The 18,081-nt window shown below is 39.1% G+C and overlaps 1 protein-coding gene across 3 annotated transcripts in view; it reads left to right on the top strand.

Moving 5' to 3' along the window:
* The window catches only part of ZNF609 (zinc finger protein 609), a 228,673-nt gene that overhangs the window by 9,766 nt on the left and 200,826 nt on the right, over window positions 1-18,081 (top strand). For all 3 annotated transcript variants that reach the window (XM_063089751.1, XM_063089750.1, XM_063089749.1), the window contains exon 2: window positions 13,229-14,102. In XM_063089751.1, the coding sequence (XP_062945821.1) occupies window positions 13,356-14,102 (747 nt within the window). In that variant the 5' untranslated portion in view covers window positions 13,229-13,355. The remainder of the gene's footprint in view (window positions 1-13,228; window positions 14,103-18,081) is intronic.

Genomic DNA, 18,081 nt, shown 5'->3' with positions numbered 1-18,081 from the left:
GGCATTCCTGGAAGTTAATCAGGGTGAAAATCACAGTCAGTCATGGTTGGAAGACACCAGGAGTGGAACTGGAGGCCTTGTAACTAGTTCCCTGAGGGTTGGGATTTACCCTGCTGCTGACTGGGCCTTGGGTGCCTGGAGTAATGGGTAAGTTAGGCCTCTGAGTTTTCTCTTCCTTTAAAGGGATAAGCCCAATACCATGATCTTCCTCTTTCTAGTGAGGCCTCAGCAACATTATGTGGGGTAGTTCTTTAAAAATAAGCTTTCCAAGAGTGTGCACTGTGTTCCAAACTTAAACCTTGTGGTACTTTGACTTCTTCTCAACACATTAGCTGTGTGTTTTAGAAGTCTCAGTGTCCAATTCAGCAGCCTGAGGATGAAGATGTCTTATGATGTCCAGATGCTCTCTTATCTGACTTGGGTATCATAAATTTTCTTATAATTTTCTTGCTTTCCCCTTCCTAACCTTTCTGGTTCTTCATTATTTTTCCTGTTAGCTCTTCCCTTTTTTCCTTACATGAACCGATAGGAAACAGAAGTCCCTTAGGCCAGACTGTTGTTTTGGCAATTGGTTGGAAGCTAAAATTCCTACCTAATGTATAAGAAACGGAATGTCTTATTTCTCTCTTTGGGTTATGTAGGGTGCAGCTTGTTGACATCAAGCTGTCAGCCTGTTACACTGTATGCCATTTGAGGTAACTCAGGTGCAGCATATATTGGGGACCTGTCTACTAGTTTTTAGTTATTTATACCACCAGCTTGTGTACAAGAAGAGTCATTTACCATTTTGTAGAAATATGGTCTTTTTGATGTATAATTTTAGAATGAGGGTTCTTAATGAACTCTGATCCATGCTAAGAAAAATCTGTTACTTTTAGGCAGATATTATTCTAATATTGGGATGGCTTCTAGGCAGATTTCACGTTACATTTCTCTAAGGATTTGCTGTATATCCAACTTGAAGTTATACATCCTCACTTCATATGCTTAAGTGGTACAATAACATATTGCTGATATTGTGAACTTTAGAGCCAGCAGCTGTTAATTCAAGTGTATGTTGTTTTTTTATGTAGTGGTTGAAAGGATATCAGTTTAACTAAGTCATATTGCTTTTATTAGTAAAAGAGCTTTAACATAGCTTAGTTTGCTACTGTTTTCTTGGTAGTAATGTTTCTGTGGTTTGTATCAGTAGGCCTTTCCAATCCTAGCAGAGCTAGAAATCCAGCCAGTACAGATTTCAGATGAGTTCCATAACACCATCTGACAAAGAGGGAAGTGCAGGGCAGCGTCTGGCAATATTCTTTTTCTTACGGAGCCTTTCCATGAGAAAGAAGTTCAGTTTTAACAAAGTCGTATTTGGTAGGTGACATAATGATGAAGTGACATTTTCTTCCAAAAACAGATCTATATGCTATACCTGAGTGTGTGATCTTAAGCATTAGATTTATTTAAAAGTGTTAATGACATAAACATTAATTTCTGCCATCCTTATCAATTTTTTTTTCTTCCTCCTCCCCCCACCTACTTTTTTTTTTTTGGCAGCTGGCCAGTACAGGGATCAAACCCTGGACCTTGGTGTTATCAGCACCACACTCTAACCAGCTGAACTAACTGGCTAGTCCCTCTCCTTTCTTGATAGGTAAAATAATGTTATAAGATCTCATTCACATCTCAGGGACTTGATGGAAGGAGACTAACTGTTGAGATGTAGTGCTACTAGGCTATACACTTGATAGGAATGGTAGAGGGAGTAAGGGTTACATTTTTTATAAGGAATAACAAATAATATATATATATATTTTCCTATAACGAAGGGAGAGGTATGGAATCTTGAAGGGTTGAGATCCTTGCTGAAATAAAAATGTCACAGTCCTAATCAAAAAAAATGTGGCTGAGTTGGAAATGTTAAAGGAGATTGGAAAAGCTGCAAAATTAGGACAGATAGTAATAATGAGGGGGTTATTTATTTATACATATATTTATATGGTTAAATACTTCATTGAAAGCATATGTGAAGATGTCGTTTTGACTAAGATAAACAACTCCCTATAATTGGCGGTTTTAGAACCTACAAAGAAAAGAACCTGAATTTTACATTGAGGAACAAACAAGAATTGATACAGGTTTCTGTAGGCCAAGCACTATTTAATAGTAATCATACCATGATTAAGTTCAGCATTCTTCAGGGAGGGGAGAAACAAAATCTATCACATGGGGATTCATTCTTACGAAATTGAACTGTGATCACTTACATATATTAGGAAAAGTGGAAAGGAAGATTTAAAAAAATAAATAACCTACTGGAAGTTTAAAGACTTAAAAATCATTGTATTCGAAGTCCATGTTAAAAGAAAATAAAAGGAAGAAAGGGATCAGAATGACCGTACAAAACAGATGGTTATTTGGTGTAGTCTTAGAGGTTGTAGAGAGGAGAAAGCCATCTTCAAAAAATTTAGGAACGTTTCCAGTCAAGGCCAAAGAAGCCCACAAAGTGATTGGGCTCAACATAGAAATTAGGTGAAAGAAAAAAGATGAATTTGATAAGCCTCTTTGCACAATTGATAAGAGTTTGTGTTTATTTTTTAAGAAGACGTTACAAATGGAAAGGCAGCTAGAGAATTGGTAAGACTACTTGATCCTGGTGTGAAAAATCCATTCAAGTATTAATATATTAGAGAATTTGCACTTCTGAGTTTTTTCCTCCCTGAACCAGATAAAAGCTTCTAGGACAAATAGATAAATGCTTAACTATTTTTAAAAACTTTTTTTTTTCTGATTAGAACATGAATAAATCATTTTTAAAACACAAAGTATGTAAACATATAGAGATGTCTTCAAGAATTATTCTGGGAATGTTACCGTGTATTTAGTATTTTCAACACATTTTTTTTTCTAGCTGCCTAGGCTTTTCTTGATCAAATCAGTAAACTTGATGAGATCAAATTTATCTCCCCAAGAATTTAGGAAGAATTCAGGGATAAACTGTGGAATGCTTAGTGAAAGTATATCATCTTAAGTTGTAAGTGACATGGTTACTGTGCTAAGGAACTGGGGTAGATTTCAAAAGTGATTCTATCCCTAAGAAGTGCTCTGTGTGGAGGGACTAAACAATATACCATATTGGAAAATTGGTAAAATGTAAATTAATATTGAGGTGATTTGGTACCATTCATATAACTTATTGGAGTCAAGGCAGTGGGTTACAGAAGGAAAAGTCATGTGATGCATTAATAATTCTGTGTTGTTACCAGAGCACATTGTTTAGTTTGAAAAGACTTTGGTAAGGTTTAGTCATGGAGTGGTAGAAAATTGTTGTGAATTAGCAGACTGACTTCCTGACAGTAAACACTTCCATAGGTCTACAATCCCTTCTCTTCAGTTCTAGAAACCAAAAAGCTCTGAAAACTGAAAGTTTTTTTGTAAGGTGGGCACAAATCTGATTTCAATTAATAAAAGGCTATTTATAGTCTTTTTTTTCTATTTCAAGTAAATATTCATTTTGTTATAGGGATATTAATGAGTTTGATTTCAGGGTGCTTTTCCAGTTTCTACTGAGAGCAATATACTTTGTATTAATTCAGCTTTTTAAAGATGAGATAACTGAGGCTCAAATAGGTGCAGTGATTTGCCCAAGGTGATACATCTAGGAAGAATAAAGAATAGAGTTGAAGGGCCCGCCCATAGCTCACTTGGGAGAGCGTGGTGCTAACAACACCAAGTCAAGGGTTAAGATCCCCTTACCGGTCATCTTTTAGAAGAAAAAAAAAAAAATAGAGTTAAGTTTTTCTACCTCCTCACTTTTTTCGATGTTTTTGCCCCATTGCACTGTGCTGCTTCCTCATTACAATACCTCCAAAGACCATCTTTATCTTCCCCCCCACCCCCAAAGACCATCTTGATCAGTTCTTCTGTGTGGAAGAGTTTATGCAATTGCACTCATCCTGTTTGACATTTTAATAAATGTTTTACGTAAGTGAAATATTCATGTTTTTCCATGACATTAAGCTCTTCCTGGTAGTTAGGTTCCCAAATTGTTGAGATTATACTACCTACAGGAATATCTTGACTATGTACGTGAGTGATATATAAAGTAGATGAGCTTCAGTGTGAACAGAATTGCATTTCGAAAGAGGCAGAAAGTCTAAACCGTTTTTTTAGGATGAGTAACTTCTAGCTAACAATTGCAGCCCCCAAAGGGAAACTAAGAATCTTGGTGAGCTATTCCTAGAAAAATCAGCTCAGTGTGCTGCCAGGGAAATGCTGGGCATCATTAGGAAGAGAATCAGAACTAAATAAAGATAAAAATAAACTTCACTGTATGTAAAACCAACATTTTTCTAAATTTGTGATACGGTGTATTCTGTTGACCGCAAGAACTATATATCAGAGCTGGTGACCAAAGGAGGTGAAAGCTTTAATGAAGATATTAAAAAAAAAAAGTCTTCAGCTTTTAAAGACAAAGGGAATATTATCAAACCCTGTCACGTGATGAAAAGAACATATAGACTTGATTATTAGTTCTTAGGATCCTGTATTAGATAGAGAACACCCTTTCAAGTTAAAAGTGAATTTAATTATTGGGCTACTCTTATGAATAGTAAATAAAATGTATTAACCCTGGAGGTGGTAAAAATTAAAAAATAAAAATAAGGTCAAGAAGGTTTTTGTGGTTTTTTGAATTAAATATTTTATTTTGAGATAATTGTGGAGTCTCATGCAATTGTAAGAATAATGCAGAGGGATCCCTTGTACCCCTCATCTAGTTTCCCCTGATGGGAACATCTTGCTAAACTAGTACAATATCATAATTATGACATTGATACAGTTCACCTTGTTCTTGTTCAGTTTCCTCAGTTTTACTTGTACTCATTTATGTGCGTGTATATTTAGTTCTGTGCAGTTTTATCACATATGTAGGTTTATATTATGGCCACCATCAATCAAGATACAAAACAGTTCCATCACCACAAAGGTCCCTCATGTTGTCCTTTTGTAGCCACATTCACCTCCCTTCTGCCAACCCCCTCTCCCATCTCCCACAAGAAGATATTAGAGAAATTATTGGATTGATACATTTTATAATAGCCTATTATGGGAATCCAGGAACATATCCTTAACTTTTTATAGAATAATTTAAAAGTTTATTTTATTTATCAATGTAATATATAAATTTTTTTTGTTTTTATTTTCCATGAAATTTGTATTGTCAGTGCTACAGCTTTTAATGAAAAACAGGAATCCACTAGTTACCATTTCCCACCATGACGTATCACTAATAATAGGCAACTGCTTTCAAGTTTTAAGTCTTTTTCTTGTATTTACTCACATATTTCTAAATAATAAATAATATGCTCTCCTATTGCCCTCCCATTCTCTTTATTGAATCCTCCTAATATAATTATATCACAATTTTTGGTTAGATCAATATTCATTATTTATCATGTTCAGTAAATATTGTTTATTGAGCCATTTAGTGTACTTACTATAATATTTTTTATGTCACTTTTTCCCCAGGATTTAATATCATTACTTACCTTAATTTTTTGGTTTCTTATGTCACTATCACTAATTCCTTCAGACTCTAACAGATTTGTAAATCTCACAATATAGTCAAACATCCATAAGTTAATTTCTGTCCCTCTCTCTCTCTGTCCCTCTCTCCCTGTCCCTCCCCTCCCTTTTCACTCTTACTCCTCCCTCCCAACACACTAACCTGTGAAGATTGATAGCATGATTTCCTTTATATTAAAAGCTACGTTAGGATCAGGACTTGGTATAGAAAGGCAGTCCTCTTGTTCACAGGTATTTTATTTACTCATTTCCTATTTTTTTCTTTTCTTTCTTTCTTTTTTTTTTTTTTTGCAACTGGCCTGTAGGGGGATCTGAACCCATGACCTTGGTGTTATCAGCACCACACTCTAACCAAGTGAGATAATTGGCTAAACCCGCTTCCCCCCCTTTTTAAAAGTATAATGTGCATATAGTAAAGTGCAGTAAGTACATGAATCTTAAGTGTACAACTCAGTTTTTACGTATGTATACAGCCATATCTTCACCATTCAGTTTAAGATATAGAACATTTCTAGCACTCTACAAGGTTTCCTCATGCTTCCCAGTCAGTATACCTCTCCCAGACATGACTGCTTTTCATGACCACTTTTGTCACCTTTGATTCATAGGTGTTTAAAGTGGGATAAATGGGTTTAAGTCTGATAGAACTTTTACATTTATTATATGTTTAAATATATACATGGGGGTTTCCAGGAGTTGGTTATGTTTAGAATACCTGGTTTGTGGACTAGTCCTATTTTGAAAAGCAACTGCATTGATGAGACTGTTTGAAGGGCAAGAGAATACTCTCAGGAGCAGTTAGGCATTTTAAGGAATGTAGGAAATGCTTTGTTTTGTAATCTTCTCCCTAGACTCTTGAATCTTCATCCTTTATCCTGGATAGAAGAATCTATACCATGGTCTAATAGATTTGAAGACAGACAGGTAGTTGAGACAGTTTATAACTAGTGACAAATCAAGCTGAAGTAACAAGAGGAGAAATGCCAGCAGGACACTGGTATGATTCTGCTTATAAAGGAAACCAATGTTAGTTCATTCACTCATTTACTGACCAAAATGTTTATTGAAAATGGACTGAACCAAACAGTTCTTCAGTGGTGAGCAAAAGAGACAAGCCCCTGCCCTCAGGGTACTTGCGGTCTAGTGGAGGAAACAAATGTTAGTCAAATTATCATGCAAATGTTGGGGTATGCTGGAACAACATAGGATATGTGGCATGAGGCAGAAAGGTGGGGGAGAGGCAGGGGACAGTGTATGATATCTTTAAAGATATGCAAGTGGATACCCATTTTTATGGCTAGTCTAGCAGAATATTACCTTTTGATCAGAGAAGTTTTCTTTGTTCCCTCTTAGATTTACTATAATAGTTCTTATGTAAGAGATTTGGGAAGGGAGATAAGGTCAAGAATATAAAAAGTGAAGATAATTCCTTGTATTTTCTGAGATGCTAAGTATTTTTCTCTTTTCCTCAAACCTATGAACCTGACCATGTTTTAGAGATGAGGAAATTGAGATACAGAAAAGTTAATTCTTTGACACAGTTCTGTGTTCAGAGCTAGTTTCTTAGATCTATCCATTCCTAGGTATCTCCACTCTTCACTTTTTCCCTGAAAATGACATCACTTTTTCTTTAGCACAGACAGTTAACTTTTGTGGATAAGAACTAAATGATAAAGGGCTATGTAGTCCTCCAATTATAAGGGGAGGATGGATGGCAGAGCTTTTTTTTATCATTTACTTTAGATAATCTTCACCCTGTGCTTCTCAGCCTACTTACACAGGCCTTGGTAAGGGTTTTCTGTGTGAATCAGTTTCACCAAATGAGTAGGTTTAGGACTGAATTATTTACATATTGAGTATAAGTGTTGAAATAGTTCTCTGAGTTCAGACAGCAAAACTTGATAAGAATATGTGGGTCATCTTATATTTATTTTATTGTGGGATGTATTATTGACAAACACCACAGATCTAAACCTGAGCCCTGTTGAATAGCTATGTCCTGGTGAAAGTGTCAGTTGCTTATGTGAAATGAAACAGGTCAAGCCTCATAGTTTTTGTCTGAGAATAACAGCCTGTGAGGACCATAAAACTATTTATGAGCTGTAGCATGTAATGACTCAGGGACTGAGAGATGCTACAGTTTTACTGTTCTGTCCTTAGGTGACACATGATCAGATGAGCCTTGTTGAATTGGATCCTTCTTCTCAAATTGGCACTGCTAGTCTATTTATTTAATCTCCATTGAAGATATAGGCTGAGAGCTATGGTACTTGAGGAGATGACACAGTTCCTTTGTTACAGTAATTAATGTAATAAGTTAAGGGAGAGAGGCCCAAAGGGAAGTTGATTGTTTCTCGTTAGAGCCCTAGGTGGAAATGCAGTTGATTAGTGAGCTCCTGTGAAGTGTGGCAGGTGGAGAGGGAGATGCCTGCTCTTCCAGCTGGATAAGCTCAGTCACCTACCATGGTTTACATGTTGTAGTAGCCTCACCTGAGGCTGGCTAAGTATGAAGTGATTTCAGGGCGACATCTGGAATTCAGGGAAAATGGTATAATATGTTATCTTGTCAGCAACTTTGTTGTATCACATTGGTTTATTGATAGTTCCGAGGGGCATCAAATCCTGTGAACTTCACATGACTTAGTTTGAAGGCCTGTTCTGTCAGTGGGGTTAGTAACCTAATGGGTTGGAACGGTTGGTTAAAGAGATAATCCAGATGTTAAAACCATGAGCCTTGAGATTGGTACCTTGACCCTGAGAGATTTTTGAAGTAACGTGGAGTCTTTTCTGTCAGTCATGAGAGTGTAGAGTTTTGTGAGCCACATCTGAACACAGGAGTAGCCTAAAAGGAAAACCCAGATCACTGAGTTCACAGAAGAAGAAAGGATTGTCATTTCCTTCCATAGAACTCAAATGGATATTGGTACACCTGTAATTTAATTTGTAAAAAATTTATAAAACATTTTCCTTTTTTTCCCCTTACTATTTTAGATGCCCTTAAAAAGGTGTAACCGTGAAACAGTCCTCTTTAATTTCAGACAGCAAAACCTTATAAGAATATTTGGATCATCTTATATTTTTGAGTTGTCTTACATCTTTCAGATTTGTATCATCATAATATGCTTAGAACATGATAGATTCTCCCTCCATTTTATAATGAGAAAATTAATATTTAATGTAGCAACTTGGCTGGAAATTTGAGTCCAGAAATCACGTCTGATTCTAAGCTCAGTGCTCTTTTTACAACACCATGCTACCTTCCTAAAATTGAGTATAGCACTTTTTTCTTTGGAGTGCATCTTTTGAAGGGTAATCCTTATCTAGACAGATAGCTCTGACATTCACATTTTATGTGTGTGACCTGTGTAGTCCCAAGCAGATTATACACGCTTGTACACAATTGTCACTTGCTCCTCAGGCTAAAGCCTATAAGATTGGTCCAAAACCCGTAAGAGGAGGAGAGGACAGATACATTTACAGTAGAACAGCATTGGATAATTTGCTACATAGACCAGATTGTCTGTGGGTAGTTAGTTATCAATTAAAGGAATCTCTCTCTTTGAAGTTTTTTAGGATGGATACAGAGCTCAATCTGGGTAGAAAGAGAAGTACTATTTTTCTTTTTACGTTTGGACATAAGTAGCGTCCAGTTGTTGTTTTTGCTCTCTGGGCAGGGACAGAGACCAAACATGAAAATTTTTTTTTTCATTCTTGGCTTTCTTGAAGAGAGGCCTTGTTTATTCCTGAGGTAGAGGAGTGGTATGATCTATGGTATGTTCCCTAAAAAAAACAATGACCTGAAATGTGTGATTTACAAATGTGCTAGTCTGTGGGTTGGGAGTCTGAGAGATGGATTTGGGTTCCAGACAGGAGATTGGGATCTGAAATTCTGTTGTTATGATGTGCTACTTTTCAGCATGAATGCTTTGGGTGGGTACAGGGTATGGAGAGTTATTGTCATGACCTGTCTTGTTCTCTTAGCCGTATCCATGCAGAGAGGAGTTTCTTGGTGATTACATGCAAGAACAAAGCATAAATAGTACTGACGAGTCATGGTAGACAGGTGATTTCAGAGTCTGCTGAATCGAGGTCCTAAATAGGGAAGTGGAGTACAATTATGTAGAAGGAGAGAAGGAGGAAAATATTTACAGAAGCTCTCGCAAGTTTTAAGTTCCTTGTGGTCTCTGTAAGGTATTGGTTCTCCTGATTCTGCACATTCTTTGCTGTGGAAGCAAGAGGTCAGTGCTTTTCATTTCCAGCTAGCATGTTAGTTACCCTACCTCCTGGGGTTAAGTATCTCTGCATTGACCTGTCAGAGAGTTGATTTTTAGCTGTATAAAGCCAGGGATGCTGTAGGGAGCAGATGGGAAGTGGTTTGGCTGCCACAGCCTGGCTGATTAAAGAACCCCTGGCAATTTTACAGTATATCTTTGGAAATGTACCACCAAAATTACTGTGAAGCCTTTTGAGTAAGATTCTTGACTGACAACCTTTTCTCTTCAGAAGTCCATAGATTTTCATTCTCTTTTAACATTTAATATTGCAGAGCAGTCTGAGGTTGGCCCAATTTTTGTCCTTTGTAATTTAAAAATTTTGCCAGAATGTGTGCAAGTTTGACTTTTTTAATTGATTTTGCTGAAAATGTAATGAACGTTTTCAATCTGCATATAAGATCTTTATTCAGCTCAAGATGTTATTTATTATGTCTTTGATAGGTTGCTTTTCTCCCATTTGTTCTAGTCTCTTCTCCAGTTTTCCTTTAGTAGTATTAGATACTTTATCTCTCAATTTCCTTCATTTTCTTTTCACTGTCCTTTTCCTTTTCGTAGTGGAAAAATAACTTGTTTTCTTGTAACTCACTGATTCATTTCCCACAATTTCAGTTGCATGCTTTTCTGATTTCTGTATGAATTTTAATTGACAATGCATTTTTTCCTTTCCTTCCATCTTCCTTTAAAAAAAAAAATTTATATCCTTTTGTCCTTTCAGTTAAGTTATATCTTTTCATTTCAGCCTATCTTCTTAATGCTCTCTTTCTTACTGGCATTCTTCGTTTATCCTGCCTCATACAACAGGTCAGCCAGTTTAGTAGAGTGAGAACTCTCAGGAACTCTCAGAAAACACTTAACTTTTATTTTTATTTTTTTTATTTTTTATTTTTTGGGCAGCTGGCTGGTACAGGAATCCAAACCCATGACCTTCCTGTTATCAGCACTGCACTCTAACCAAGTAAGCTGACTGGCCAACCCTTAACACTAACTTTTTTGTATGTTTTATGCTTTCCTTTATATACTCCTCTGGAGTCTCTCTTCCATTACCATCCTATTTTCTAGAGGAAGATCTTTTGAATCTGAGGAAGGTCTTTTGAATCTAAGAGAAGTTCTATTGCTTTTCCAAAGACAAAACAACATGGGGTTGTTTTAATGGTTAAATTACATATTGATGATAGTGTAACTCTGGAGGATAGTAGGTGAATGTTAGATTAATGTGAGCTATGTTCTAAGCCTAGCCACAATTGCAAAGATTGCAGAGGTGACAGATTATGATTTGGGTAAGAACTGTGCTCTAATAATCTTCTATATGGTGATTCAGTTGGCATTCCCTTTCCTAGAAATGCCCTCTGCCTCTCACAAAAGAATTATTTTCAGTACCATGTTCCGCTGCGTTATTCGCTGTTTGATTTGCTGCTGTATTCCCAGCACCTAGTTTAGTGCCTGGCATATATAGTAGGCAATAAATAAAAATTTTTCAAATGAGCAAACAAATATCTAGTACACTATTATTTCATGGAGGCCAAGTGTTCTTGTGTAGTGTTGAGAATTCCAGTTTGCTAAAAACTTCTTTAGAATTCTAGATCACTTTCAGAGAAATCATCTCTGACTCTTCTGAGGTTATGTTTCCTTTACCTTGTGGGTGACATTTTTTTCATAGTTCCTTCATCATGCGTGTTTTCCCCACAACTTTTTGCTCATCCTTTATAAAGTAAGATCTATATAGACTTGACATTTGTTAATAAATAGTAGTTGGTTGCTGTTGACAGCTCTCTGCTTGGGTAATGGGTATATTTTCTTTTCAGATCTACAGCTAAATGGCAGATTAGTGATCACAACTGTCTCTCTTAAATTGCAGTTGCTAGCAGGCATTCACCTGGTACAGCCCTGTTCTAGGATGACATTTTTTTTCTTGCCCCTGCACCCTGGTTCTTTGACACTGTTCTAAAGGAGCAGATGAAAAAGTACAATTTGTCTTGTCTCTGTACTATCTGTAGCACTTACCTATTAGATATCTACTTAGCAGGATACATTGTGACAATACTGGCTTGCCCTTTCTGTGCACTCAGCTCATAAAAGTTATTTTCTAAATGGATACAGAAAGATGGTGGACAGATGAGTAAGCAAGAATAGAACTCTTAGGCTTTATCATAAATAAATACCTGGATGGTATATGTTGACTGCCAGGTTTTCTAGATGGTACACTCCCCAATTTTCATGAGTCAGGAGACAGTGGAGAGATATAAATTGCCCTTTTAATTATCCTTCCCTCCTTTTTTTAGCCAGTCTGTTTCATGTGGAGTCAGGCCTCAGTGTTTGTCAGTACAGTGTCCTCAGTCTTATACAAGAAAGTGGACAGTTATCCCACATTCTGGAGTTAGGTTTTTTAGTAGTATCCAGTTTTTGATAGTGTAAACATCTTTTTCTTTTTCTGTATCTTCATAAATTTTTTGGTGGGAAGTGGGAAAGACCACAATGAATCCTGCTATTCAGACATAATTTGAAACCTGGATTTTGATAAGGATGATTTAACTTCTCTGAACTTAAGCTGACTGATTGAGTCCTGTCTGAGAATTGTCTCTTCTGGCTGCAGTCTTTGCCCCCTGTTCTGAAGTTGCATTTTTCCCAGTTCTGCCTGCATTTCTCTTTTATTCTTACTTAACCGTAATGAGACTTCTCCACCCAATAGTAGGATGACAAAGAATCTATACTGTTTTTAGTAGGAACAGGCCCTGTTAGTAGAGGGCTTTTAAAGCTTTTGCTAGGGCTGGCCCATGGCTCACTCAGGAGAGTGCGGTGCTGTTAATACCAAGGCCACAGGTTCGGATCCCAATAGGGATGGCTGGTTGGCTCACTGGCTGAGCGTGGTGCTGACAACATCAAGTCAAGGGTTAAGATCCCCTTACCGGTCATCTTTTAAAAAAAATAATAAATAAATAAATAAATAAAGCTTTTGTTAGATCATGTTCTGAATCTGAAAATTGAGGAAGCACCAAGGAGAAAAGGGGAATGAGTAAAGTTGTGGTAGAGCTTGAATCTGTGATATGCGAGGGCCTGTATTGATTGAGGGAGGATTGCCCGCTGACAGTGGTAATAGAAATAAATCTCTTGGGAATTGGAAACTCACTCTAGAGGACTCCTAGTTAAGAATTACCACAGAATCTCCAGGCAGTTGGAAATATTGTACTCCTGGGGAGATGGAGTGGGAATGAACTTTTCCCTAGGTCCATTGTGACTTGGTTAGAAATACAGTTGAACCTGTTTGTCCTGTCCCTAATGATGTGATAACCCCATAGGAGGGGTCTGCTTTGTGTGGGAGTTTATTTCAGGCTATCTCCTTGCCTGTACTGTTTCCTTTAACAGTTTTTTAAATTTTCTTTTTCCAGCAATGATGTTGTCCACTGGGCATGTACTGACCAATGTGGCAGGTCTGAGAACATAGCTGAAGCTGAAAATAGGAAAGCTGGGGGCAAGGAAGAGCCTTGAATCTTGAGGTGGGACGTTGACTCTAAGATGTCCTTGAGCAGTGGAGCCTCCGGAGGGAAAGGAGTGGATGCAAACCCGGTTGAGACATACGACAGTGGGGATGAATGGGACATTGGAGTAGGGAATCTCATCATTGACCTGGACGCCGATCTGGAAAAGGACCAGCAGAAACTGGAAATGTCAGGCTCAAAGGAGGTGGGGATACCGGCTCCCAATGCTGTGGCCACACTACCAGACAACATCAAGTTTGTGACCCCAGTGCCAGGTCCTCAAGGGAAGGAAGGCAAATCAAAATCCAAAAGGAATAAGAGTGGCAAAGACACTAGCAAACCCACTCCAGGGACTTCCCTGTTCACTCCAAGTGAGGGGGCAGCTAGCAAGAAAGAGGTGCAGGGGCGCTCAGGAGATGGTGCCAATGCAGGAGGCCTGGTTGCTGCTATTGCTCCCAAGGGCTCAGAGAAGGCGGCTAAGGCATCCCGCAGTTTAGCCGGCTCTAAAAAGGAGAAGGAGAACAGCTCATCTAAGAGCAAGAAGGAGAGAAGCGAAGGAGTGGGGACTTGTTCAGAAAAGGATCCTGGGGTCCTCCAGCCAGTTTCCTTAGGAGGACGGGGTGGACAGTATGATGGAAGTGCAGGGGTGGATACAGCAGCTGTGGAGCCACTTGGGAGTATAGCTATTGAGCCTGGGGCAGCGCTCAATCCTTTGGGAGCTAAACCGGAGCCAGAGGAAGGGGAGAATGAGTGCCGCCCGCTAAAGAAAGTCAAGTCTGAAAAGGTAAGAGGTGGCCAGATCTGGCTGCCCACTGCCAGTCAGAACTGCCCTGGACTATCTGCCAAATGCTATGTGCACTCTGTGGGAGGCTCATTAGTTTGTGGGTAATGACCAATTACAAGGTCAGAGCAGCTGGTAATGATAATGTGGTTTTGTTCCAAATTAGAGGATTCTCTACAGACTTATTTACAGCAGGCTTGGACATTTTGGAACAGGATATCTGTTGTTGGGGGTAACTACTTGATAGAATGAATTTTCTGTAGTCCGAGGTGAGACCCTTCCACCTTGTCCTTGTTCCACCTTAGACACTTGCTGCTAGAGGCTGACATCAAACCTTTTTGTGATTCCCAGCTTGATGGGCATTTCATCATCAGAATCATATGAGTTAATAAACTTAATAGGCTTTTGGTTATATACAAAGTTCAAGTGATGATCTTAATGGGAAAATGGTGCTGCTGGGCCTCTGGAAGAGTAAAGGGTTAATTATGTTTCATGGCAAACCCACTAAGTGTTCTATTGGTGGTTACCAAAGAGCAAAGGGGCACAGTTTTGGGGTAGGTAAACAAGGGGCAGGAGGTACTGACTGTACTATGAGGTATTTAGTCAGGCTTTATGAGTTAGTGTTGTGGCTATGAAAGTTTGGCCTTGAAAGAGATTCTTTGGCCACTAAAGAGGTAGCTCTTTGCCAGGTATCTCTCACAACTATTGGGAATCGAAGTCTCCTGGTGGTTTAATAGCTGCCAAACAGTGTAATGATACCTTGCCTTCTGCTTGACTTGAAAAGACAGGTGCCTGTGGCCCCAGGAGGGGTTAGAATTGAGTCCCTCTGGGAAGACGATCTTAGTTCATGTCTCAGGAAATGAAGCTTGCAGGGCTGGTGCAGATTAGGTATGAGTCTAGGGTCAGCTCAGGCTGCCTTAAACTTCAGCAGCTAACAATTTCCTACAAAGTGGCCGGCCTGGTGATGAGCTGTTATTGGCTCTTCATTTTCTGCTCTGTGCTCTGCTCACCCTGTGCTTTCAGCTGATCCCAGCAGATGCAGTATAAAATGATTTCTCTGTAATTACTTCAGCTGCAGCAGGGAATACCTATTTCCATATGTAAGTGTTAATAAATAAAGCCTGGATGTGTATGTTTGGGTGGTGGTGCCCTCTTAGTGCCTGGATTCCTGTGGTAGTTTGTGCTTTCTTTGCTGTTGGTATTTTGGTCTTTGCCTCTGGCACATCTGTGGCTCTCAGCAACATCTGGGCTTCTCTGGTAACAGGGCTGTGAATTTCTTTCACTAATAACAAAATGGTTCATTCCCTTTTACCACTGGCAGCTGCCTGAGAGGCTGCCTGTGTTTAGGTGGCAGATGCTATAGTCCACTTCAGCAGAGTCAAGTTCCAGCTGGTTACTGGCATGGCTTATTCTGTGCTGGATGTGATTTGCCATTTTCTCTGGGGTGCAGATGGATAATACTGTTTTAAAGAGGCCTAGGAGTACCAGGAGTTCTTGCTTCTGTTCCAGCCCATTAGACTGTTCCCTACGTCTGGTTTCAGGAAACTCTTGCCATATATATATCCATGTTCACAATCATTGTTCTCCCTGTGCTGAAAAGCACTTCTGAGTGTGGCCTTCATTTTCCTTTCTTTTTTTTTTTTTTTTTTTGTCGTTTTTTTTTTTTTTTCGTGACCGGCACTCAGCCAGTGAGTGCACCGGTCAGTCCTATATAGGATCCGAACCCGCGGCGGGAGGGTCGCCGCGCTCCCAGCGCAGCACCCTACCAAGTGCGCCACGGGCTCGGCCCCATTTTCCTTTCTGTTTAGAGAACTTGACTCATGTTGGAATCTTCTAAGCCCAGTAGTAGTCTGTGGGTGAAAGGATTAATGTTGCTTAGCTTCATATTGGATTTAAGTCGAAATGTGCATGATTATCTCCTACAGAGAAGCAAATGGAACCCATTTTCTCTCATATAGATGCAGGTACTGGTTGGGTAGCTGCCCTTCAGATTATAGTTGGGCTGAAAGATGCAGTCCATTCAGCTAAGAATACACCTTGGTGCCAGGGAGTTTTGCCTCTTAATTAAATGTAGCTTTGCTAAAAGCCTTGCCTCCCAGGGAGACTCTGAGAATGAGGCAGTGAAATGAGGGAGAAAAGGGAAAGAGACTGGGATTCAATTTTTTCAAGAAAGATGAAATTGCTGGAAAGTACTTTTAGAAGCAGAAAATTTTCTGTGTAGTTTAATGTTACCATTAAGAGCCTGCTTTCTCAATTCCTTTCACCAGTTCCCTCAATCCTTTTGGACAGTTTGGTGCTGGGAGTGCTTTTCTATATTGCCTTTGGCCATTGAAATAAATAATTATTTAAATAAATATTTGGAAGTCGCTAGGACATAAAAACACTGCAGGTAGAGAGCATTTCTGGAATAGGAGGAGAGGAAGAGGAAGAGGCAAGTTAAAGGAAAGAAAGTTAGGAATCTTTCAGTGGAGCAGCTTTTGAGAAACAAGAACCCCAGGGTTTTGGGCATAATAGGTGCTCAATCAGTGTTTGATGCTTAGTATTGTAGTTTATAAGCAATGTCTTTGAAGACCCCTTTAAGATTTTCTCTCTGAGGTATGGGCTTGCTTATGGCCTAACTGGTTTGGAATGTTCCTTCTATGTAGGTACAACCAACAGAACCAAAACAGCAAAACAGACATTTTGTTATAACTAGGAATTGCTTACTCTAAGCTGGGAAGAGGGAAAACTCATAAAATTTGGAAAGTGTCTTGACTGGAGTCTTTTCCCCCTTTGGAAATAGGAGAGAAGATAGTAGATTCTGTGGTGCAAGGTAGAATTGTCCACTACTAGCTAATGAGGGAGATTTGAATAATCAAATTATCTACCCCAGGGCCTTCTCTCTCATCAAGATAGGTATTTCAGACTATGGCCAAGCAAATTTTTCTAATTAGCCAAGGATGTGGATTTCCCTTTATGGGATCCCACTTGTGCTTCATCATACCTCCCTCTGGCTGGGCATGATCACTGTGCCATTTCCCAGGGTTCTAGGATAGACCAGAGATGGCTCTTAGCAACTGCTGCTCCCCTGAATTGTTATTGAACACTCCTGCTTCATACTTCCTGCCAGCTGAAGAGATGGGGGAGGGAATGTTGAGGAATAAACAAGACAGAGCCTTCTGGCTTCTGCCTGTTCCTTTGCCTTTGGTTTGATTGATAGGTTAAGTTAGGGATGGAAGGGGAGGTAGAGAGGAGGGAGGGCGCCTGAGTGTCCTGAGCTTAGTGCTTGTGTCGCCACTCTGACAGGCAAGAAAAAAGGAATTTACAAACCACAGATCTATCTGTGCTGACTCTGTCAGGGCTTAAAGAAAGGTGAGACTCCTTTTTTTTTTTTTTCCCTCAAATAATGTAAAGTAACCTGTATGCTGTAGTGGCTACAGTATCTAGAAGTTTGCAGCCAGAAGCTCCCCCTCGCCTCTCTTTAGCTGCTGCTTTTGATCTTGCAAGGTAGGAACACTCTACTTTCCCCATGTTTGTGTGTCAGCTGCTGCTGCTCTCAGAATGCTGCATACATTTACCACTTCCCCTGTTAGTTAGTTTAGGATACAGAGAAAATGATAAAGTGTGCTCTTTGCCTTACGCCTTTTGATCATGCTTGCTATCATATCCTGTGTTCTAAGAGAGTCTTCCTTTGCCCTTGGTTTTGTATTCCTGCCCTAGTTTGTGCCTTCCAGCTCAATTCTCTTGTTTTGCAATCCTTCATTGCCCAACCAAGGTCGGGTCTCTTATTCCTTCTGATCCAAGGCTTTCTCTCTTAACAGATTCCTCCTTCACTATAGATGTTCTTAGCTATCGATGGCACAGCAGTAAGCCTTGCTTCCTGAAGCCAAATGCCCTCTAGCATTTTCCTTCATGGAAAAAATAAAAAAGAAGTTGATAATTATGTGGAACAAAGTTACATTCTCTAACTACAAGCTTAATTTATTTTTTCATTCTGCAGCTC

The sequence above is a fragment of the Cynocephalus volans genome, chromosome 3, assembly GCF_027409185.1.
Source record: "Cynocephalus volans isolate mCynVol1 chromosome 3, mCynVol1.pri, whole genome shotgun sequence".
Lineage (NCBI taxonomy): Eukaryota > Metazoa > Chordata > Mammalia > Dermoptera > Cynocephalidae > Cynocephalus > Cynocephalus volans.
This window is presented reverse-complemented; position numbering and strand designations above follow the sequence as displayed.